The 23,813-nt window shown below is 47.6% G+C and overlaps 1 protein-coding gene across 5 annotated transcripts in view; it reads right to left on the bottom strand.

Annotated features, from left to right (window-relative positions):
• The window catches only part of CDK5RAP2 (CDK5 regulatory subunit associated protein 2), a 168,752-nt gene that overhangs the window by 108,130 nt on the left and 36,809 nt on the right, over positions 1-23,813 (bottom strand). For all 5 annotated transcript variants that reach the window (XM_046022623.1, XM_046022624.1, XM_046022625.1 and 2 more), the window contains 6 exons: positions 20,538-20,661; positions 17,707-17,861; positions 12,110-12,272; positions 10,985-11,038; positions 10,024-10,143; positions 7,613-7,705 (listed from right to left, as the gene is read on the bottom strand). In XM_046022623.1, the coding sequence (XP_045878579.1) occupies positions 7,613-7,705; positions 10,024-10,143; positions 10,985-11,038; positions 12,110-12,272; positions 17,707-17,861; positions 20,538-20,661 (709 nt within the window). The remainder of the gene's footprint in view (positions 1-7,612; positions 7,706-10,023; positions 10,144-10,984; positions 11,039-12,109; positions 12,273-17,706; positions 17,862-20,537; positions 20,662-23,813) is intronic.

Here is a 23,813-nt window from a genome sequence, read left to right as displayed (position 1 = left end):
CTCTCTCTGTGAAATAAATAAATAAAATCTTAAAAAAAAAAAAAAGAAAAAGATTAGCATAAACAACCTCCAGGACCCAAAGCACAAAATAAGAAGATTCTAAAATAACACAGAGTAATGATTATGTTATCATGTTGATATTACAATATTGACATTAAGAGGGGAAAGGGCTACACTGTGTAAAAGAAGTGTTTTCTTTTTCTCTTTTTTAAAGACTACAAGGAAAAACACAGACATTCAGAAACCATCTTTAGTTAGGTGGGTATATGGGTGATTTTCTTCTTTCACTTCTTTCAAATGTTCTAAGGCTAAGGCTACCGACCATGTTACTTTTGTAATCGTTTAAAAAAGAAAAACTTCAAGGGACGCCTGGGTGGCTCAGTTGGTTAAGCAGCTGCCTTCGGCTCAGGTCATGATCCCAGCGTCCTGGGATCGAGTCCCACATTGCGCTCCTTGCTCGGCAGGAAGCCTGCTTCTCCCTCTGCCTCTGCCTGCCACTCTGTGCTTGCTCTCTCTCTCTCTCTCCTTCTCTGACAAATAAATAAAATCATTTAAAAAATTTTATTAAAAAAAAAATAAGAAAAACTGCAAGTTATTTATAAAAGGTAGAACACAAAGAGTGCCATCTGACAAGCAGAGGCGGATTCAAGCACCGGCAATGCTCCCAGAGGTTAGAGCAGCTTGGACCCACAGTCATCAGCATGGCAGTCCCATGGCCACCTTGAGTGGCCATAAATTCAGCAGAGCCCAAGGGTTAATTGTGTCCAGAACATTCCTACTTCATTAACACATAGTTTAGAAGAAAATACATATGTGATTATCAAGCATTTGAAAAAATAGTATAATTCACCAATAATCAAAAAGAGCCAATTAAAACAACCTTTCATTTAACAAGATGGTTTTAATGAGAATATCCAGTGCCAGCAAACTTACTATGAAGCAACACAATTAATATTAACTTTTCAAGACCTGACCAAGCATCCAGAAGCCAAGAAACATACTGGCAAAAATGTAAATTAATGTAACTCTCTATGGACAGAATATATACATCAAGTGTGCATGTACAGGATAGACGTGTTCACACTCTTCCCAATGATTCGGCTCCCAGGATTCAATCTCAGGGAAGAATCCAAAATATGAAAAAGCCTTATGTACACAGTCATCCATCACAGATTTACTGTAACAGGAAAAACTAAGAACTTAAACTGATAACAAGGGGATATTCCAAGTCACAACATGGTATGAAAACACAGAAGATTAAATTGTAAATGCTCTAAAAAAATAAAATCTATGCATAGGAGAAAGCCGAGGGAAAAAAAAAACCTCAAAATGTTAACCACATGGCTGGGTGATCTCCTGATTCCCCCTTTTTCCTTCTTTCTAGTCTCCCGAAAGAAAATTCGAAACACATATATTCCTTATAATCAGGAGAAAATAAACTTTTTTTTAAACATCTGTTCTTTGGATTAGACAAAGGCTCATGATTAAAAATTCAAAAGCAAGGGACCACAACTCAGACTATGGGGTAAACAGAATGGCTCCAGCTTCCTGGCCTTTCCAGGAGATCCAGCTCTACCACCGATGCTGGTTAAGTCCTAGTTGTCAGGAGACGTGGGCTACAGCCACCGTCAATCCCGGAGACGTGAGGCCCAGCCATCCCCTATTTCCCCATGGCTACTTAAGACCTAGCAACAGGGACTGAGGGGGAACCCAATTCACATTTCAAAGTCGGCTTTGCAGAAGCTTCCATTTTATTTTCCTTTAAAATAAAAAAAAAAAAAATTAAGATTTTATTTATTTATTTGAGAGAGAGAGCACACATGCAAGAGAGAGTGAGTGCATGAACAGAGGAAGGGGCAGAGGGAGAAGGAGAAGCAGGCTTCCCGCTGAGCAGGGAGCCAGAGGACACGGGGCTTGATCGCAAGACCCAGGGAGGTCTGGGCTGAAGGCAGGTGCTTCACCAACTGAGCCACCCCAGCACCCCTAAAATCAAAATTTTAAAAAAAGAGTGGGAAACCAAGGTCACGAGGCCTAAAAAAAAATATCTGGGGCAATGCTTATTTATAAAAACTCAAAAAACAAAAGAATATAAGAAAAACTCCCATCTTGAGCCATTTTTATGTTACATTTTATTAACCACTGATTACGTATGAGGAGCTAAACCAGGCACTTTTGCACACACTGTAGTTCCACTCCTCATACCAACCCTATGAAGTACACATTACTGTCCCTATCTATGCCACGGAGGCTCAGAACTGCTAAGTGACGAGCCCGTCATCAGACCATAATTGATTAAATCTGGGACTCTCTCCACAACACTACACTGCCATGCCCGTTCCAGGGAAGATTCCAATTAACACCAATAAACTAGTAAGAATTAAAACAAGAAGACTGAATTCAAAGAGGGGAAGGCTAGAGCCAGGAACACCAATTAGGAGCCTGTTAAACACAGGCCAGCCATGGTGACAATTAAAATAATAGTTATCATGAAGTGTTGAACGTTCTGTGGGTTATCGCGCAAATGATGATGACAGAGCTTCTTCTAGAAAGTTCAAATTCATACTCACACCACAAAGATATGTTCCATTTCCGTTTCCTTAAGTGGCCCTCCGAGACACTCCGAAAAGTTTTGTACTTTTCCTGCATGACACCCTGCTTTCGGAACTCCTGTCGTCAGAGGGGGGCTTACAAACAGGCAGCAAATTGTTTGGTGTCATTAGACCTAGTCAGAAACTCAGGGCCAAACATTATATGAGCCAAACCACGTTTGGCTCCATTCCCCACGGTGCGGAAACATGAGGAGTCTAAGAGAGAGTCACAGAGCCCAGGGTTCAAAGCCCGGTTCCAGCCATGTGGCTTAGGAGGAGTTAACGTTTCTGCTCCTCAGCTTCCTCGTCTGCAAAATCTGTTTCACGGGGCGGTCGTGAAGACGAAACATGACACCGAAAGCTCCGTGTCTGGGAGTGCGGGATCAGTAAACCTAGTTCCTATTTTCCGGCACGTGCATGAACTTCCATTCCCAGCCAAGGGACACTACGGAGAGCTTCCTCCAACTAAAAGCTATCTGCACAACACCGTGAAGAGAGGCTTGCGAAACCGACCACAGTATCTGCTCTATTTTCATGCCGCAAGATGATACTACCCAACTTAAGGAAGACTTGACAACATTTACTGAGTTACACCCCATGCCCAGGTGCCCCATCTTGTGCAATCCTTGTGAGGATTACGGGATCTAAGTGTGATTATCCGGATTTTACCATGCGTGAGCAGGTTGGGAGAGCTCCAGGATCTGGCCCATGGCTACAGCAGTAGGAGGAGCAGAGTCAAGATTCAAACACATGTCCCACCCACATCCCCCACCTAAAAACAATGCGACACATACATACAGAGGCCTACATGTGGCTGTTTAAAAAGATTGTTGTGTAAGGGGCACCTGGGTGTTCAGACAGCTAAGTGTCTGCCTTCAGCTCAGATCATGACCCCCACATCCTGGAATCGAGTCCCGCATCGGGCTCCCTGCTCGGTGGAGAGTCTGCTTCTCCCTCTCCCCCTGCCTGTCGCCGCTCTGCCTACTTGTGCTCTATCTCTCTGTCAAATAAATAAATAAAACCTTTAAAAAAAAAAAAAGGCTGTTTAAAAAGCATTGGGATACACATACACACACACACACACACACACACACACACACACACACACACGAGTGCATGTCAAACTGCAGAAATCTGAGTAAGAAGCAGGGATTGCACCAAGGCCAATGTCCTGGTTGTGATATTGTTACTAAAGTTAGGGACGAAGTCACCTTTGGGAGAACCAGGTAAAGAGTATACAGAAGTCAACTGCATGTGAATCTACAATCATTTCAAAATGAAAATTTTAAAAAAGGAGTGGGCGGATCTATATATACTATTATGATAAGAATATTCGATGAAAAAAAGATTATAGGGGTGCCTGGGTGGTTCAGTGGGTTAAAGCCTCTGCCTTCGGCTCAGGTCGTGATCCCAGGGTCCTGGGATCGAGCCCCGCATCAGGCTCTCTGCTCAGCGGGGAGTCTGCTTCCCTCTCTCTCTCTGCCTGCCTCTCTGCCACTGAGAGATCTCAGTGATCTCTCTCTGTCAAATAAATAAAATCTTTAAAAAAAAAAAAAAAAGATTATAGAACAGAATAGGTCTGATCCCTTCTACTTTCTCAAAGACTGTATGTCTGCATAAACATGCATTGAAAGAGTCAAGGTATTAATAGTGAACATCTTTAGACACGAGTTTATTGGTGACATCTATCAACCTCTTTCCACAGTTTTAAGTATTTTATAAATTCCTACAACATGCAATTTTACTTGTATAGCTGAGCAGGGCGGGGAGGAGAACAAAATGCACAGGTATGCCCCACTTTTCAAAAGTTCACATTACGCCACTTCGTCTTACAAAAGGCCTACAATAGCACCTGTTTTCGCTAACCAAGCGAAATCAGAAGAGGATTCGCACTTTCATGAGAAAAGGCACCCAGTAACACTCAGACACACACAGTGATTCAGTGGTTGCCAGATGAGAAGTGGGTGGAGAGAGGGGCAAAAGAGAAGAATGGGGTTAGTAAAAGGTACGCACCTCCAGTTATAAAACAGGTCACAAGGATGTAATGCCAACACAGAGAACACAGTAACACTGTAACAACTACATGTGGTGACAGGTGGCAGCTAGATTTACTGTGACCACTTCGGAATACATATAGACATTGAATCACTATCTTGTCCACCTGAAACTAATATAATATTGTGTGTCAACTACACTTCAATAAAAAAAAAAATTAAGTGAAAAGGGCATTCCACCTTTGTTTGGCAGTGAGCCTTTACCCACCAAACTCCTACACGGCATCCCAACCACACCTCTGAACTGCGAAGTCTTGGGAGATTCTGTGCTTTATCTTGATTTATTCTGTGTATCTCTTAGCAAGATGATGTGTCCTAAAAGGCCAGAAAAGCCTCAAAAAGAGAGGTTGTTTTTGGGTCTGAGAATGCTCAAAAATTTTTCCATGCAAATCAATGGTAATTGCTTCTTTGCTTTACGCCATTTTGGCTAATAAGGATTTCATATGGAAGCTCTACTTTTGGATAGCGGGGGAAACCTGTATTTCCCATTTGAAATCACGTACTTTTCAATGGGTCTAGACGTAGCAGCAGGCACCCCGCACGGCAGCCTTCAGAGAGGCACACCTGTGACTAGAATTCACATCTCTGCACTGTGGCAACCACTCCAAGAATGTGAGCATCACCGCTGTTGTCTCAATGTCAGGCTTAATGCCAAGTCTGTGAACTTCGGCTGTTCTATTCAATCTGCAATTAGTTCAGATCACATGCATCCCCAAAAGATCCCATTATGTGAAAGAAAAGGCATTTTCAAGGGCCTGTGCAACATTCAAATGTAGACCTTATAATGGAACAGCCGATATAACCATACCACGGGCATTTACTCACACGCTCACACACACACAATCAGAACAGTGGCAAGGACACAGATTTTGGGGGTGCCTGCATGGCTCAGTCATTAAGCATCTGCCTTCAGCTCAGATCATGATCCCAGGGTCTCAGGATCGAGCCCAGCATCAGGCTCCCTGCTCAGCAGGAGTCTGCTACTCCCTCTCTCACTCCCCCTGCTTGTATTCCCTCTCTCGCTGTGTCTCTCTCTGTCAAATAGATAAATTAAATCAAATTAAAAAAAAAAAAGAACACAGATTTTGGAATCAGACTTAAGTGCAAGTTCCAACAACCTGCCAAACCAGTACACATTCTACCTCCATGGCTAAGGACTAAAGGAGCACACAGAACCTAAGGACTTTCAGAAGTTCGGGGCTTCTGCTTTTTACAAGACAAGAACCCCAGCCAACTCTGTAAGTGACAAGCCCTCAAAAATCAGGGGCCCCTAGGTGGCTTAGTCATTAAGCATCTGCCTTCAGCTGAGGTCAAGATCCCAGGGTCCTGGGATAGAGCCCTACATCGGGCTCCCTGCTCAGCAAAGAGCCTGCTTCTCCCTCTCTCTCTGCCTTCTCGTGTTCCGTCTCTCGCTGTCTCTCTGTCAAATAAATAAATAAAATCTTCAAAAAAAATAAATAAATAAAAGACCTCAAAAATCATTCTGAAAGTCTTTTAACTAGGACTGATAGTTAGGAAATTAATAAATGTTATGTGATAAATCTGGGTAGCATTTAAATGTTCAAGGCCCAACATAACAAGCAAAATATCAGCGATTATAGGGATGTCTGTCTGGTCTCTCTTGTCAACTGCCAACATTGTTTTCCTCAAGCACTAGGAAATATCAATGGCGTTCCTAAGAACTCGGCTTTTAAAACTTGTTATTTTCAAAGCAAGAGGGGGGAAAAAGCCAACTCAGTGTAATCCCAGCTCCACTCCATCAACCAAATGGCAGGGGAGGCAAATCTGACATTCCAAAGGCAGAGACTTGCCTATGCTTCTAGTGCACCATGATTTAAACCAAATTACTTCAATTATTCTTACTGTGAACCAGAGCTCTGCAAAAGATAAGACGTCGGACATGAATCTTAAGAATCAAGCAGTCTTAAACTAGACTTAACTTCTAACTTCTAGCTTATAACCAAAAATACCATGGGGGGAGAGGCGGCAGGGAGACCTTTAAGCAGTATGGGCCTCATTCAGATGATGGGACCTTATTGACTCATTATTAGTAAAAGGGATACACTGTATAGAGAAACTAGAAACAGGGCAAGAAAATATTAAAAAATTAAAACCACAAAACTAAAATTAATCAGAAAGGTGGAACATCAAGGAGGTGACCAGCAGGGGTCCTTAGAGTACAAGGCTGCGGGAAAAAAAAAGGAAAAAAGGCAGGTCAAATCATCAAGGTGTGCAAGTGACACGTGTCAGGGAGCAGCTGGACTAAAGAAATCGGGGGGGGGGAGGGGGAGGGGGGTTGGGGGGGGCGGAGTAAAAGGAAAGGCCTGGGGGAGAGACTGGTTCTGAGGCAAACCCTGGCGCTCTCACTTAAACCACTTTTGTGACCCTATACAAGTTACTTGACTTGACCTGAACCTGAACCTTGACTTGACCTGAATAAGTTGACTTGACCTGAACCTGGATATTAACAGTGCCTCCTCCATGATCTGCTGCACAGATCCCTTGAGCTAATCCAGAGAGGGCCCTGAGCACAGGGGTTTGCACACAGTATGTGTGCAGTAAATGTCAGGCATTACTATCAACAATTACTACATTTAAATCCTGGCCCTGCCCCAGCAAGCTGTGTGACAATCGATAAGCTGCCCACCCTCGCTGAGCTTCAAAAACCCCACAAACACAGCAAGGATGACAACGCCCTTCCCCACAGGGCTGTGAAGATAACAGGAGGTAACACAGGTCTTGCACGGTCTCCTAACCGTGGGGGTGGCTGCCACCACTGCCATTAGCGCAGTGAGGAGGGAGCTGGAGAAGCCCCCAGAGCTGGGAGAGAACATCTTCTCCTGAGACCGGTAACTCCATTAACAGAGGCCATTGCAGAGTTTTCCCAGGCTCCTCTCAGCTGCTCGGTCTTGCCCTCCCCCAGGAGTCTGGACCAACGGCACAGCCACTTCAAGCCAAGTGAACGCTTACCTGGAATTTCTGTGTCTGTGCTTTCAGGGGCACCTCTGTGACCTTTGCAAAGGCAGCACTGAGCTCTTCGATCTCAGAGTTAAGGTCTTCCACCTGGGTCAAAGTAAGAACAGCAGCCAAGTGTGCAACGGGACAACTCAAGTGCTCTTCCTGCTGGATGGCGCAGTCTCCTGATCAAGGGCTTCGTCGTCAGGGAAGGCATGAAATCGGAGAAGTGGGACTCTGACTCTGGCCATTCACTAGCTGGGGGACTTCTTAATCTCCTTGAGTCTCAATCCCCACCACCAGAAGATGAGGAGACTACTCGTCACCCGACTCCAGCTTCAGCAGGGCTCAGTGAAGCGATGGGTGCTGGTGCGAAGACCAGGGCTGGCTGAGAAGTACTGCTGCCCACAGAGAGGGTCTGGCCACTCCCAGAATCTCTCAGCTCTGCTGACCTCCTGTCCCCCGTCAGCAGTGATGCCCGTGGCCACACGCTGGACTTGGCCAGCACCCACGAAGGCCCCTCCGCAGTGCTACTCTACACTGAAGGTCTCCAACTTCAGCTGGGCCCTGAACTCCCACGTTAAGCAACGGTAGAAATGGTAACTACTATTACTATGAGTCAAACCTCTGCCGCCTCTGACACCAGTAATGACCCAGACTCTCCCCTTTTCGCTTCTTCGGCACCACGGTTTCCTGGATCTCTTCATACCTGTGCAGTCATTCCTGTCTCCTCCATGCCTTCCTCTCCCCTGCGGCCCCATCCTCAGCCTTGTTCTTCCCCCTTCTATACATTCCCGAGACAGGCAGACCCCCTCCTAGAATTGTAACTCTCACCCGAGCTCTCTCCGGGCTTGAGGCTGCCACTCCCGTCTCCCCCTGGACATCCCACCTTGGTGGTCCACAAGCTCCCCACGGTCAACACTTCGTAAACAGACTCGCCGCCTCCATCACCAAACCCATGCTGCCATCATACGCCATCTTCCATGCTGTCACCTGAGTCAGTGGCACCACCGTCTCCCAGTCACTCCAGCCAGACCACCGGAAGTCATCCTCCACGGCTCCTTCTCTCGGTCCTACATCCCCTCAGCAAATTTCCCCAAATTTCCTTCCAATTTTTAACTATTTCTCATTATTTCTAATTTCACTTCCCAAGTAAGGGTTACCCCTCCACTCCTATTTAGCAGTGGCCACTGCTGTAACTCAATCTTTCTCGACTCTCGCCTCTGCTACTGGCCCCCCTACCACCATTCTCTCGCTCCTGTAAGCCACTCCCCAGATAGAGCCCAGAGTCCTCACCGAAATGCACATGTGATCACAGCCCTCCTCCTGAAGAGCCCTCAGTGGCATGCCACCCAAACAGCCAAAAATGACAAATTCCACCACCACTGGCTGGCTGCCAGCTTCTTCTCTAGTCTCCCTTGGGTTCTGCACTTAATGCCCAGACAACCTCAAAATGCTTTTGGTTCTACAAACCCCATCAGACTCTTTCCTAACTTAATGGATTAACCAGTGTCCTTTTCTCTGCCTCCCCTCCCACTCTTTCCTAACTTAATGGATTAACCAGTGTCCTCTTCTCTGCCTCCCCTCCCAACCAACTCCTAGTCACCCTTCAAGATTCAGCTCAGACACCTTCTCCTCCAGGTACTGCTCCCCATGACATACCCTAATCTGGAACAGGTTCCTTGCTTTCTACTTGCACAGCCCCCACACGTCCCTCAATCACCGCACCTTCACCCTGTCTTTCTTCCTCACAGGACCCGCGAGCAGGGCTAGGTTTTCTCCTCTGTACCTGTGCCTCGCTCAGTTACTGAGAAACAACACACTACTATGCTGACAATACTAAAACAGCAAGAAAACACTGGCCACAACCTTGGATCCCACAGGCAACGACCCAGGTAGCTCACCGGTTCACAGGCATGGCCTGGCCTCCTAAAAGTCCTTCAATCTCAATCTTGTCTTTGCAAGACCGGGCCTTGTCCAGACCACCTGTGGCTGCTGGGCACCTGAAATGTGGTTCGCCTGAGATGCGAAGTGCTGTAGGCACCCTTGAACTTCAGAGACGACACGAGGATGAGAAAGATTCTAACCACCTCATTACTGCTACTATCTTCCTGCTGACATGTTGAAATGATGACATTTGGGATATATATATTATTTCACTTGTTTCTTACTTCTTTGAATGTAACTACCAGAAAATTCAAACATCCACATCCACATGTCACTTCCACAGAATTTTTCCTAGCTAGCACTAGATCGGACATTCCAAAGGAATTTCTAATGGACTAACAGGCCCTTTCCCCATCCCCTAGACTCATCCCAGCTCTTATAACTTTCCACCCAAAGCTAAAAATTCAGGGTTGGACAGGCCAGCCACAGAGGCTAATAAAGAAAAATCTCACTTCGGGTGTCTCAGACTCACCACATACCTCTTTTTCCTTTGACTTTAATGCCATGGTTAGACCCTGAATGGCTTTATCCCTCTTTAAACTATTTTTCTTTTCTGTAGCAATTTCTCTTTCCTTCTCTCTCAGGTCCTCCTGAAGTGCCTAAATTAGATTAGAAAAAGATTCACTAAGTTGATGCGTTCCAACCAAAATGCACTGTAAATATATCTGTAAGAGCACACTCAGACGCGGTTATTCTATCTTATTCCTGTCACCGTGTGATTAATGTTTCCGAGTCGAGCTGAACGCAGCGGCGGCAGCTCCCCGTTATGGTGCTAGCGCTCACGGCAACGGGGCTGGGGGAGAAGAAGGGGATCAGATCAGTTAAGACGGTGACAGCTGCTCCTGTGGGAAGGACTCCAATGCCTTCTGGAATTTGAATACAGTCACATCAGAGTCTTTGAAACCCTACCAGGTTATTTGGGGGAAATAACAGATCATTAATTTCATTCCTTAATGCTACAAAAGCTAGCAGAGAATTTGGTTTGATGGAGACTGAACATACACATTTATAGTCTGAGTTCATTTCTAAAGATGATCAGGCTGCCTCCCTCCCGGGCTGTTGTGAGGATCAAATGAGATAATGGACGGCAAGCTCTTTCCAAGCTGGCAGGCGCCGCATAAATGCCGGCCGCCGGGACCGGTGGACACAGAGCAGCGGCAGGTCTGGGTCCCTGCTAGAGCTGCTCCAAGTCACCTGATCTCCGGAAAGGGCCCTCGCCTCTCTGAGCCTCACAAGCCTCATCTGCGCAATGGGAATGTCGGCTTTACAGAATTCCTGCCAAGACCGAGAGGCTTCTCTGAAGTCCGGAAGGCCTCGCTGGCACCCACTGGCATTCCCTAAGTGACAGCTATTGTCACACCAAACTACCGACTGCTCTCAGAATAAAGCATGAAGCAAGGGGAAATCTTCAATATGTTACTTTAAATTGCGTCAACATACCTGGATCCTCTCTTCAAAGCGGTGTCTCTCCTGCTGGCGCTCCATTTGTGCAGCCTGAGAAAAGGCATTAATTGGCACCGGAAGGCACTCACAATCCAACAGCTTCCCCAGAACAATCAGAACGACCGTCTCATTTCCTGACTTCCCCACCACTGCAGAAGTCACGGCAGTAAGTGTCCACTCCTCTCGGGCTCGCATGGTGTCCCACCCGAGTGAAGAGGAATGTAAAGACAAGCCAGCCATGTGGGCTGATCACCAGCCCCCCAGAGAAAAAACCATGGAGCCGCTGGACGATGAAAAGGGCCAGCGGAAGGACAGGGCCTGCAGGGTTCAAGGGACGAGCAGGAGCCACGGGCTAATTATAGCCAAAACTAACCAGTGATGCTCCAGAAATCACTGTTGAGGCAGTGACAAAGAAGACTCTGCTCCATAAAAAGTCAAGACTTTCCCAAGCAGCCAGAACACCCACACTGGGAATCCAGCACGTGCAGCAGCCACTCCGGGTCCAGTGAGCACTGGGAGATCTCGGCTAAACCCACCCGCACGGCACAGGCCGTCCTCCTGCAGCTGCTGCAGAGGCTGCCTCATGTGGCGGGTAGGAGGTGGGAAGGACCTCTGGGAGGCTCTGGGGTCTGGTACTAGCAACCCAGCAACTCCTCTGAGCCCATTTCCAAATTCCACAAGGGGACCGTGACCAGGGCTTCGCAGAGTGGTCAGAAGGATTAACCGCAGCGGTACACTGGCCTGCTTCGCCAGCCGCCTGGCCCGACAAAACATAGTTCCCTTCCCCCACAGCCTCTAACCACAAAGGTACAACAGGTACTAAGTTTTATCCCGAGAAAACCCAAAGGACGGAAATAAAGTCCCAGGGCAACAGGTGAACACACGGTGAGACAGAGACAAGCAGGTATGGCTGTTTTTTTAACCAACTGTGTCTAAGCATGAGGCTAGAGGGGGGAAAACATGTCAGGGCCCCTGACAAAGGAAGTTCCTGCTCATTCCTCAGCTGCTGGAGAGCTAATATTTGGAAGCAGTGTGACTCACGGGGACCGAGGGTGCATCCCCTCTGCCACAGTGGAGTCCAGGGTGCTAATTCAAGGCCCCCTCCACACCCCGCCGGCTCACCTCGGATCCTCCCTCCTGGTCTCCCCTCGGAGCAGCAGAGAGTCCTCGGAGCTCCCCAGATGACACCCTCTCATCAGGACACGCCATCTGAGATTTCTCCTCTTTAAGGCACTGAATTAAAGCTTCTTTGCTCTTCAAAGACAGCTTCAACTCCTCAATCAGTCTAAAAGCGAACAAAATTTAAATATTAATTCTAAGCTGTTCTCTTAGCTCAGTGGAGCAGGAGGAGGCAGGAAATGGGGCCAGACATCTTCAAAGTAGACATGACCAATGAACAGAAACGGAATCGCACTATGCAGGTCGGAGAGTAAGGGCCAGAATTCCCGTGACATTAGGTGTCCCCTCGCCTCCAGCAGGGCCCTGGTGGATCCAGCCTCCGAGCTACCAGACTATGGCCTGACCAAGCCACCCCCGTGTTCAGACTTTCAACAGCCCCCACCACGGACGGCAGCCGACTACTAATTTTTTTGACCAAGAATCCTTTCTGCGAAAGAAATGGGGCCCTGAAGCCTGAACAAACATGACCCATAGAGCAGAACTGTCCCAGGGAGTGAGCAAAAACCGAGAACCTTTCTCCGTGGCTTCTCAGGGCAATGTTTAAAATATACTGACTTTCAAGATAAAGGCCAAACTCGTGAGCAAGGCAGGTAAGAACCCTAGCTTTTCAGGCCTACAAGATCAGAGGCCCCGCTGGCAGCTTCAGTTTCCTCTCTCGCAGGAGGCCGTCACCCACTCCCTCACCACCCGGGGCCTCGCTTCCAGATCTCTCCACACGCCAAGCTGTCTTGGGCCTCCAGACCTTTGCTCACACTTGTCCCCCCACCTAGAATGCCCTTCAACACTCCATCCCCACCACCTGCTAATACACACCCACCACACCCCCCCACTTGAAGCAACTGTGCCAACCACACCCTGAGGCCCCGCCTCAGGTAGAGCTGAACACCTCCTTGGGGCCACCAAATTATGCTCCCTGACCACGACCACGTTATTTAACCACCACGGGTCTACATCTCCTCAGTTATAAAATGGGGATTACTTGCTCACGTGGATTAGAGATAAGACATCTAAAACGGCCCTACATACCTCCAGGCATACAGCACAACTCGACAAATGACAGTTGCTATAATTATTACCCTTTTTTAACATTCAACAATTAGCATTTTGTCAGGGAACCCTCCGAAGAGCCTTTCTGTAGCGAAGCCTCGAAAGCAACTTGAATGGCAGGAAGAACAAAGGCTTGACAGTCAGAGAGCTTCCCTGGCTCCCAGGGTGAAGGTCAAGAGTCAGCTAAAAGCAGTTCAAAGCAGCTGGCAATGCACTGGTGCTATGGTCTGAATGCTCGTGGCCCCCCAAAATTCAGATATTGAAATCCTAACCCCCTCTGGTGCCAGGATTAGGAGGTGGGGCTTTGGGAGCCGAGTAGGTCACGTGGGTAGAACTCAGGAATGCGAGCAGTGCCTGACAAATGAGGCTCCGGAAAGATGCCTGACCCCCTCCACCGTGCAGGGATGCAGTGGGAAGTCTGCAGGCTGGAAGAGGGCTCTCACCCGACCATGCAGCCACCCTGGTCTTCCGGCCTCCAGGACTGTAAGAAATAAATTTCTAGTGGTTGTGAGCTACCCAATCTCTGGTATCTTGCTACAGCGTGGCAAACAGGCAAAGACCATTAGGCACAGAGGGTACCAGGGCAGCACCAGTGCAACGCCCCCAAATCTGGGACAGAGGAGTAAGATTGCCCTCTAGGGGTTCTACTCTGAAATCATCACATAATCAACTGAAGAGGTAAAAGTCACTAACTATATACTTGAAACGGATGTGCTGTATTGCAGGTAACTTATACTTCGGCAAAAATGATTTGTGTTAGTTACCTTAAAGCAAGTTCCAGTAGGGATGGGAATGAGAGAGGCCAGCCTGTGGGGACTGTGGCCCAACTGGAGCATGGGGCCATCCACAGGAGTGGCCTCAGTCGCGCAAGACCAGAGCCCAGGCCTGCCACACCTTCCAGGTTTTTAAAAGAAGCTAGAAAGCCAAACTTCTACATGAAAGTAGATTTTTCTTAAATAGTAAGTCAAACTTTTTTTTAAAGATTTTATCTATTTATTTGAGAGAGAGAGAGAGCACAAGTGGGGAGAGGGGCAGAAGGAGAGGAAGAGGCAAACTCCCCACTGAGCAGGGAGCCCGATGAGGGGCTCGATCCCAAGACCCTGGGATCATGACCTCAGCTGAAGGCAGACACTTAACCAACTGAGCCGTCCTGGTACCCTTAATTCAAACTTTTAAAAGCACCTAATTCAAACTTTTAAAAGCACTGTGTAGGCCAAATAAAACATATTGTTTGGCCGCATCTGACCCACAGGGCTCCCCAATGTTAGCTGACTGAAGGATCCAGACTAGCTCTAAGGTCAGATCGTAGGAGATGGAGCAGTGAAAGCACACAGCTTTCAAAAGGGTGGAGGAAGCTCAGAAAGACATCAGTAGTGCCCATCAAGCAAGGGCCCTGCCCTACAACAGGCCAGTCTGGATGCCACATCTGGCCCCATCTCACCAGGGCATGCCCAAGCACCCCAGTTCCAAGTCCGCTTAGCAGCTCACCTTCTGACCCCCATTTCGCTGGTGGGCAGGCCCGCCCAGTAGCTGGTCAACGAATCAATCTACAGCTCCTTTAATCTAGCCTTAATCCCTATACCCATGCATCTTCTAGACTCACTCTTGGATGTCCATGAACCCTCAACAACATTTCCCAACTGAGAGCTTATCTTCCACGCCCCCCACCCAAAAACCTCTGTTCTTTCCCCCTTTCGTTCCCCAAACTCGGCACACTGTACCGCCATCCTACAGTTGCTCGCGCTCAAAACCTCGGTGAGGAGGTATCTCTGCAGCCTTTTTCCTCATCCCCAAACTCCACAACAACCAAGCCCTTCAAGCCGTCATGTCAATTCTACCTTCCAAACATCTCTGCCTGTCCTCCTCCATGCTAGTTCCGTCACCTCAGTCCTGGTCCCGTGATCCCTCGTCTGGTCCTCTCCATCAGCCTGAGAGGCAGTCTTCCTACACAGCCCCACCACCAACCCATCCTTCAGGGGCACCCAGAGGGAGAAGAATCGCTCTAAATTATAGTCGGACCCTGACACCACCCCATTCCCACCCTTAACTCATCAGCAGCTTGTCACATGCCCTGAAGACAAAACCCAAACTATTCAACAAAGCCCACATGATCTGGCCAGCTTCCCTGTCCTCGTCTCTTCCCACCTCCCTTCCAGAACACAACTCTCCAGCCACGCTATAGTTCCCTAAGTCCCTGGGTCATGCTCTGTGCCCTCTGGCCTCTGAACTTCCATACATTTGGACCCCAATGCCTGGAACATCCTTTCTTCCTCTGAGTAACTCCTCCTTTATCCTCATACTTCCCCTGGGAAGCCCCTCCTAATCCCTCTGAATGAAATCAGAAAGATGTTAGGTTAACCCAGCATCTATCCATGTGGCCCTTCTCACTCTGCTCCTGCCCTCCACTCCTCCCACCTAGCTAGATGACGAGCAAACACTTTGACATGAGGTCTTAGGAGAGGGACCCAGTCTGTATCATTCACACCTATACTCTAACCACCACTTACTGAGAAGATGCTCAGGAAGTATTTGTGAACAAAGGGCATCATGATCCAACAGACCAATGAACCAACCGCCGAGAATCTAACTGGGACCCCTGCAGGGCCCTTCCAAATCCACTCTTGCCCACGACCTCTTCTCAAACCCACCCCCAACCCTCCCCCTTCTTCCCCTTCACTGGCACCAGGAAGTCTGTCTTTTCTTCTTTGGTGACTGCCTCTGCACATTCTGGTCTTTTCCCTAGGTTCCCTATTTCCAATTTAACTGCTGGAGACCTGCAGGTCCCCCAGGAAAGACAATCCTGTAAACCTTCTAAAGGCTTCACCACTCATTAGCTGGGAGAGATACAAGGGAACGTATAAATAATTTGTGTGGAAAAGGATTCTAGACTCTCTCTAGGTAGAAAGGTTGCAACCCTGAAGGGGAGACCCAGCCAAAAAAAACAAAAAACAAAAAAAAACCCCACACTGGTCTGGGGAGGCTTCTCTTCCTAGCCACATAATTGAGAAAAACGCTCACTCACTCAACCCTGAGGTCCCACACCTCACAGAGAACTCTGTTTCATGACTCTTGAGATTCATCCCCAAACTCCCATTTTCCAGATCAAAGCTAAGACAAGGCTGCGGCACATCAAAGAAACGCTAGCTCCTCCAGACACGGAAGCTAGGACACTGCATAAGTGGAAACTGTGGCCTCTCCTTCGGTCTGTTCATTCCTCTTTTATAGATAATCCTAAAACATGAAAACAAGTTGCAGACTCAAATCTCATACGGGGGTACGGAGGCAGAATGAAAAGCAAACAGCAGCTGGGAGTTGGGGCGACTGGGCACCAGAACCCAAACAACACGGTGGGCCCGTCAATCGGGAGTCAGTGAGCAACCACAAAGAAATGGACTAGAGTCAGCACCCTCTATTTCAGGAAATAGGAAAGCAGATCATTCGCTTTAGAACAATCTCTGTCAAATTCCAAATGAGGCTGGCTCTTCAGTAGGTCACAGGTTAGCCAGAAGCTTCACTTGTATTTAGTTTACACAACCTTCCACCTGGGGACCAGCAAAGCAAGGGAAGAGAATCAACATGTAACGTTCATGATAAACAAGAAAACCTCAACTCACTCCTGATCAGTTTTGATCAAAGTTTGATTAAGACTGCCTAAAGGTTTAAAAAAAAAGACTGCCTAAAGGTCCTATGGCCCATCCATTTCTCTGACTACATGGCACACATTTTATTCCTGGACCAACAAAGAGCTCTATACTCAGTCTACACTGTTTTGGCCCCTTGCCGATGTGCTAATCTGGGCCTTCAGCCTGCATTAAAAGACATGATGAGGGGCGCCTGGGTGGCTCAGTTGGTTAAGCATCTGCCTTCGGCTCAAGTCATGATCTCGGGGTCCTGGGATCTGGCCCCGAGTTGGGCTCCCTGCTCAGCGGGGAGTCTGCTTCGCCCTCTCCCTCTGCCCACCCACCACCGGCTTGTGCTCTCCCACTCTCAAATGGATAAAATCTTTAAAAAGAAAAAAAAAAGATATCATGAAAAACAGGTCCCACAAAACTCACTAACATCTACTGTGGGGATAAAATCACTTCCTGTTCCCTCTGGGAAGATTCACAAGAGAAATTTCTCCCCTACGATGTCAAGTAAAATGGCTTCTCCTGAGTTCCTGGCTCACATTCTTCGGTGGGCAGTGTGACTCTTACGTTCATCAAGACTGTTTTTCTCTTCTTCCTCTGGTTACCAGGAAGCTCACAGTCAAACTGAAGGCTACATCTAGTATCGGAACAGAACTTTTCGGCGAGATTTTTTATCTATGATTCTATCCCTGTCCTCACAGCCCTAACCCTATTCCTTTTCCCTCCACCCTGATCTTACTCCAGGTTTTCTCACTGTGGGGGAGCAAGCAGAGAAAGGAGGGGTGAGAGAGTGGGAAGAGGACACCCTTTCACCCTGCTGCCCGAGAAACGAATGTCAGCACGTCGTAGAGATAAGAACCAGACCTGTCTTTTTGCTCCAGGACCACGGCCATGTCCAAGTCCCCCTCGTGCCTCTTCTTCATCTCTGAAAGCTTCTTTTCCAAGCTCAACCGAAGAGCCTTCTCTGTTTCTGTCCCCGCGAAGGCCTTTTCCAGTTCTGCTTGGGCAGCTTTCACATCCTAGAGTTAAATTAAATGCATTTGATGCAATTTTTCAATACAATTGGGAACATTTTGAAAGGAAATTGGATTAAAATATAAATATTTATGACTTTTTCTCCGGCACATTTCCCCTCCCTGAATTGTACTATACATGGGCAGAATCAGTAATAAATACATTTGCCAGCCATTTTCCCCTCTTGTATCCTGAAGAGTAATAAGAATTTCCAATGGAAAAGACTCAACTCTACAAAAACTGTATTTTGGGGTTTAAAAAATCAGATCAATATTTACAGCTTGAATGAGAACAAGGAGAAATGTGCCTCTCAATACTTTTAAACACAAATTCCATAGTCCCCACAACCTCCATGCAAATACATCCCCCACCCCACTGCCCTCTCCCTACTTCTTTTAAGATCACGACTACACAACTCTCAAGTGCATTCTCTCTATCTTCAAGGTGACGTCGGTGGTAAAAAACTACGTTCTTCCTGAGAGCTCAGAGAGGCCAACAAGGAAATCCCCTTCATCGTGCAGGCAGTGCCCACCTCGGGGAAAAGGGCCTGGAGCTCAGGAAAGTGACCTGGGGGTAGACTGGACCTCCAAGTGCCCACAGCCTTGGACTACATCACCGAGATAAAAGCCAAATCAAACTGGGTTCAAAACCCAGGTCTCCTGATGATTTGCTGTGAGACGTTAGAGAGTCACTTAGCCTCTCCGGGCCCCAGCTTATCTCTAAAATAGGGATCACCACCATCCGAACAAGGATTTGCTCTGAGACTCTGTCAAAGGCTTGTTGCACCACAGGAAGCTCAAAGAATCATTGGCTTCCTCTTCCCTGTCCTTTCTCTCCTCGGGGGGCCGGCCCCATCCCTGCCCCCGCTTGGGTGGGGGAGAAAGCCTCCCCTCCCCAGGAGGCCTCCCTGGCAAGCTCAGCGAAGGCCGATAGCCGGGAAAAGTCACTGCCCAATATCCCGAAACAACAAAGGAAACCTGTTTCCTGAGTGCCTGTTAAAAGCAGGCTTTGAGCAAGGAGCCTGATTCATCTCATCTCCACTCCCCACCTAACTAAAAACGTTATGCACGGACAGACGGCCTCCAGTGGCTGAGAATGCAGGTTCCACAGCCACAGCTCCCCGCATTCCTGCCTGTGCCACCCTGAGCAAGGGATCTGGCCACTCTGTGCCTGGGTCATTGTGTTTTTGTTTTTGTTTTTTAAAAAGAATGGTAAAAGTATTTACCTCACAGGCTTCCTGAAGGGATGAACTGAGAATGTGTGAAAAGGCTGAGAAGGGTGCCTCACACGTGGCCCCCCAGACACTGCTAGGACTACGGCTATTAGGACATCACTACTGCAAAGCAGACATCACCAGCCTCCCTTGACAGATGAGGCCACAGAGGCTCGGAGAAGGGGACAAGGCCAATCCGCGACACAGCAGAGGGTCAACAAAGCGCGGGCTGGCAGTCATGCCAGCACCCTAAAGCGCTGGCCGGTGCCTCCTGGGGAACAGAAGATGACTGAACCAACAAGCATGTTTCAACTAAAATTCCGAATTTGGAGTCAGAAGACTCTTGTTTCAGTTCTAGCTCTACCACTGAGGACTAAGTTTCCCTCCCTCTCAGAGCTGTGTCCCCATCTATATTTGGGACCTAGAATCTACGCAGCCTCGTGGGGCCTGTGCGAACAACACAAACGCAAAAGACCACTCTGGGCTGCAAAGTCCACACTGGAGCGCCTGCCTTCTGGATCCAGATGCACTCTGTGCTGCCACCCTCCTCGGATCTGAGGAGAGCCAGGGTTTCAGGTGGAGAACGGGAGGTGGGCCAACGGACTTCAAAGACCAAGAACGAAGTAACTAGTGTCACTGAACACTGGCTGACTGTGGGCAGAAACTTCTAACATCTAGGAGACTGGATTTTTTAGCCAAGACATGGCCCACTTCCCAGCACGGTCACAGGAAGCGCCTGAGAATGAGCAGAAGGGGTTCCATGCAGGGTCACCCTGAGAAGAGGCATTCGGTGAACACTGGGGTGACGTGGGATGGAGGCCAGGTACCAAGGACAGGGCTGCGTGGGCATGTCAAGGCCTGCAAACCAGAACCCACTTTCAGGCTTAGCGCCGGTCAGGGGAGTCGCTTCCCCGCTCCGGGCCCCAGTTTCCTCCTCTGTAAAGTCAAGGGACCAAACTAGGTAAGAAGAAGAGCAGGGGCTTGAAGACCAGCAGCCGCAATTCAAATCCAGATCAAATTCTGACTAGTCTTTCCATACTTCAGTGTCTACATCTGTGGGAATGGAGACAACGGCCGGGAGGCAGGGTGTGAGGGTACAAATTCTATACGCACGGGGCTGGAACCCTCGAGCTGCTCAGTAAGGGTGGCTCCCATTTCTGCTGAAACTCTGAAAGTTCAGGGGAAAAGGAACAAAATTCTCCCCGCGCCTCTCTCTCTTTTTTAAAGATTTTATTTATTTTTTTGACAGAGAGAGAGATCACAAGTAGGTGGAGAGGCAGGCAGAGAGAGAGGGAAACAGGCTTCCCACTGAGCAGAGAGCCTGACGCAGGGCTCCATCCCAGGACCCTGAGACCGTGACCTGAGCCGAAGGCAGAGCCTTTAACCCACTGAGCCACCCAGGCACCTCTGCCTTTGCCTCTCTTAACCCAAGGTCAGAACACACTGGCCTCAGGGCTTCCAGACTTGCCTCTTCCAAATGCAGTATTTTCTTGGTTAGGAGATCTTCGACCTGCTGCACCTTCTTCTGGGCATCCTCTCTCACCCGCTGAACTTCGGAGCTGCCCCCTTCCGCGAGGCTCTCAACTGCTTTGCTGCAAAAAGGGGCAAAGGTGTCAAATCCACGGGGGGACAGTCGGAAGGGGATTTCCGCAGCCCCCAGTTTGTCCCTTCTCGCACACACCGGCACTGTTGTTGTTTTTAATTAGTCTTTGTAATTCAAAAACACAGACAGTGTAGTATATGAATGTTTCAAATCAATCAACATGCACACCTTAAACTTAGATGTTACATGTCAATTATACCTTAATTTAAAAAACATATATGTAAACACAAATTAAGAAAGGAGAATCATCTGTAATCCTACCGGTCAGAATAACTAAGTTAACATTTCAGCATACAGACTTACAGACATTTTCTACAAAAAGAGAATCATGTATCTATGATCTGATTTTATCACATAATATACGGGGTCAATAAATATAAATCTATCATTTTTAAAGGCTATATATTAATTCACTGTGCAAAATATACTGTAATATATTAAATCAATCCCCAATTTTTTTATTGATGTACAGTTGACACACCTCAATCCCCTATTTTTAAAGCTTTCAGATGGAAAAAAAAACTTAGATTCTAATTTTATGTTGTCTGAAAATATGTCTAAAGCACAGAGCCCACTGTAAAGTACTCAAATAAACATTAGTGTTAGCATTTATTGTATCATAAGCAATGTTATCATAAAAGCATCCTTGTACGTTTATTATCTAGTGATTTCCTCGGATCAACTCCTACAAAGGGAATCACTGGGTCAAAGGGTGAGCACACATCTAAGACCTTTGATAGCTGTTGCCCAATTTCCCACCAGGATATTTCCAACAAAGTACCCCTCCGCCACCGGCGGGGGGCAGGGAGATAGGTCTGACAAACCAACATGCAAAGAAACAGCACGCCCCAAAAATAAATCTGAGGGGTCAAGGGCTTTTACACATCAGCTTTTGCCAACCGGAGCGGGAAGCATTTTAAAATACAGCATGATCCGTCTGCAAGCACCAGCTACCACTTGGGGCACGAGGAGGGGACCCTGCACAAGCAGCCCCTGCTCCGTAAAAATGCAGAGTTCGCACGGCGGTGACACCACGGAATATTGTGTCCAGTGGATGGGGAGGGGTGGGGATGACACACCAAAATCAGACACAGGACCACAACCACAGACGCCTTTCATTTTGGTTCTCCTCAAAAGAAAAATAAGTGTCAGATACGAATTTGTGAGACATATACTCAGAGCAGTTCTCATCAGATTTCTAAAATGACTGCAGGTTTCCAGAAGGCAGAATAATAAAGGAAATGGCTCCACCTAAAGCTGGTTTCTCGGAAAAACTGCCACAGAACAGATTTGGTCACCAGCAGCCTCCCTGCCCTACTTTAGGGGTATATAAAATTTTCCCAACCAAGAGCCTTGTGATCAGACACTCACATGACAGGCCATGTGAATTTCTGACTGAGAACAATGGAAAGTCAAGAAGGCCATACTTGCTGCCCAACCATCAAACATGAGTTGCCTGCAAATAAAGACTTTATTCATATCATGCTTCCTTTCACCAATAAGCCTTCAGAAGGTCCCCGTGTCGTGACATCATTTTAAAGGAATCCAATGCGAACAACTGAAAGAAAGACGTGGGACTCTGAAGCTTGAACAGATTTGCTTCCAAAAGTAGACTCTATTATGTCCTCAGGGCGCCTCCAGGTAAGTTACCTCTCACACCTCGGTTTCCTCAGTCGAAAAATGACATGACTGCCTCTGAGAATTCACGTGCTAACCCCTGTGGGGGCCACATCACAGTGCCCCTTCCTCTCGGATCCGAGTGCCGCCTGCTGTCCCGGAGGCCATCTGACAGGCCCTGCTGCGATGTTCTGAGAGGCCTCAGTCTACCCCTCTGAGCTGAGAACAGGTCATCCTGCGGCCAGAACTAAGGACACCACTGCCACTTCCTAATGCCATGAAACGTCCTCGGCCACAACTCCCTCAGCTCATTTCTCCGGCAGTGTCGTCTGGAGTTCACAGGGATCCAGTCATTCCTATCACTCCTCAAGACGTCTTACACATGGCTGAAGAATTCCAGGCTAGCGGCTTTTCTTCCTGAGCCTCGGACATGGGATGTTCCCAGTCCTGAATTCCCACTAACCACCGCAAGTGTTTTAGCCCTTGGGTTTTACAGGGCCTCCTCTATAGAATGGTTCCCTCTGCCCACCCACCCCGACCCGCACCCCAACCCCTGCCCCACAAGGGCAAGTACACTGTCTCCTTCCTATTGGCCCAGATTGAACCTTGGTGTTTTACAGTTGGAATCATATACGTTGTCAAGAGCCAGACTACAATTTTTAACAAGTACCGGTATTATTCAGCTTGTTTGCATTTTAGTTATACCAATAAAATATATTTCCAATAATAAATGTTCCAACTTTTCATTTATCATCTTTGTATTTTACAGTTACTGTAGCAATAAAATTTATACTCAGCAGTACGGTGCAATTTTCTTCTACTAATGGAATTATTATTTTTGTTTGTGTTTTAAAGCTACAGAGATAAAATTTACTCCCAAAATATGTCTGCTTTTCTTTTTAATGTCCCCTTACTGGAACTGATAAATGTAACAATGAAAACCCAGCACACAAACATGTTTACTCCGCCACAGGCAGAGTGGGCTCCCAAGTCAGACCCATCCCATCCCAGCTCTGGTATCAACCTGGACAGGCCTCCCAACTCCTCCGAGTCCCAGTTTTCTCCACACTCAAATGGGAATCCCAACTGCCTCACAGCATTGTTGTGAAATTGATAAAGTGTGTCAAGTGCCTGGCACAGGGTCTGGGGCAAAGTAGGATCTCAATAAATGCCATCTCACTCCTCCTACCCTGTCTCCCCTTATAGAATCTGAACCAACAGACCAGAGAGAGAGAGAGCAAAGCCTAAGGCAAGGAAAAGTAGTCTAACCCAGCATTCCCCCTGATACAAAAAAGAACTTTCTATAAATACCACCCCCGCTACCCCCTTTTAACTGTCAACACTTCCCCTTGATTCTTTCCATTCTAATTATAGTTCTTGAGAATAAGCAGGGGCTTTTCCTGTGACAGGTCCCATATCTTCCACCCGCCCCCACCCTCCAAAAAAACAACCACCACGAAAGGGTAAAAGGGAGCCGAGGGCATTAATAAAGGTTATTTTTCCACCACAAGAATGTACCACACA

This window comes from Meles meles, chromosome 11, assembly GCF_922984935.1.
Source record: "Meles meles chromosome 11, mMelMel3.1 paternal haplotype, whole genome shotgun sequence".
NCBI lineage: Eukaryota > Metazoa > Chordata > Mammalia > Carnivora > Mustelidae > Meles > Meles meles.
This window is presented reverse-complemented; position numbering and strand designations above follow the sequence as displayed.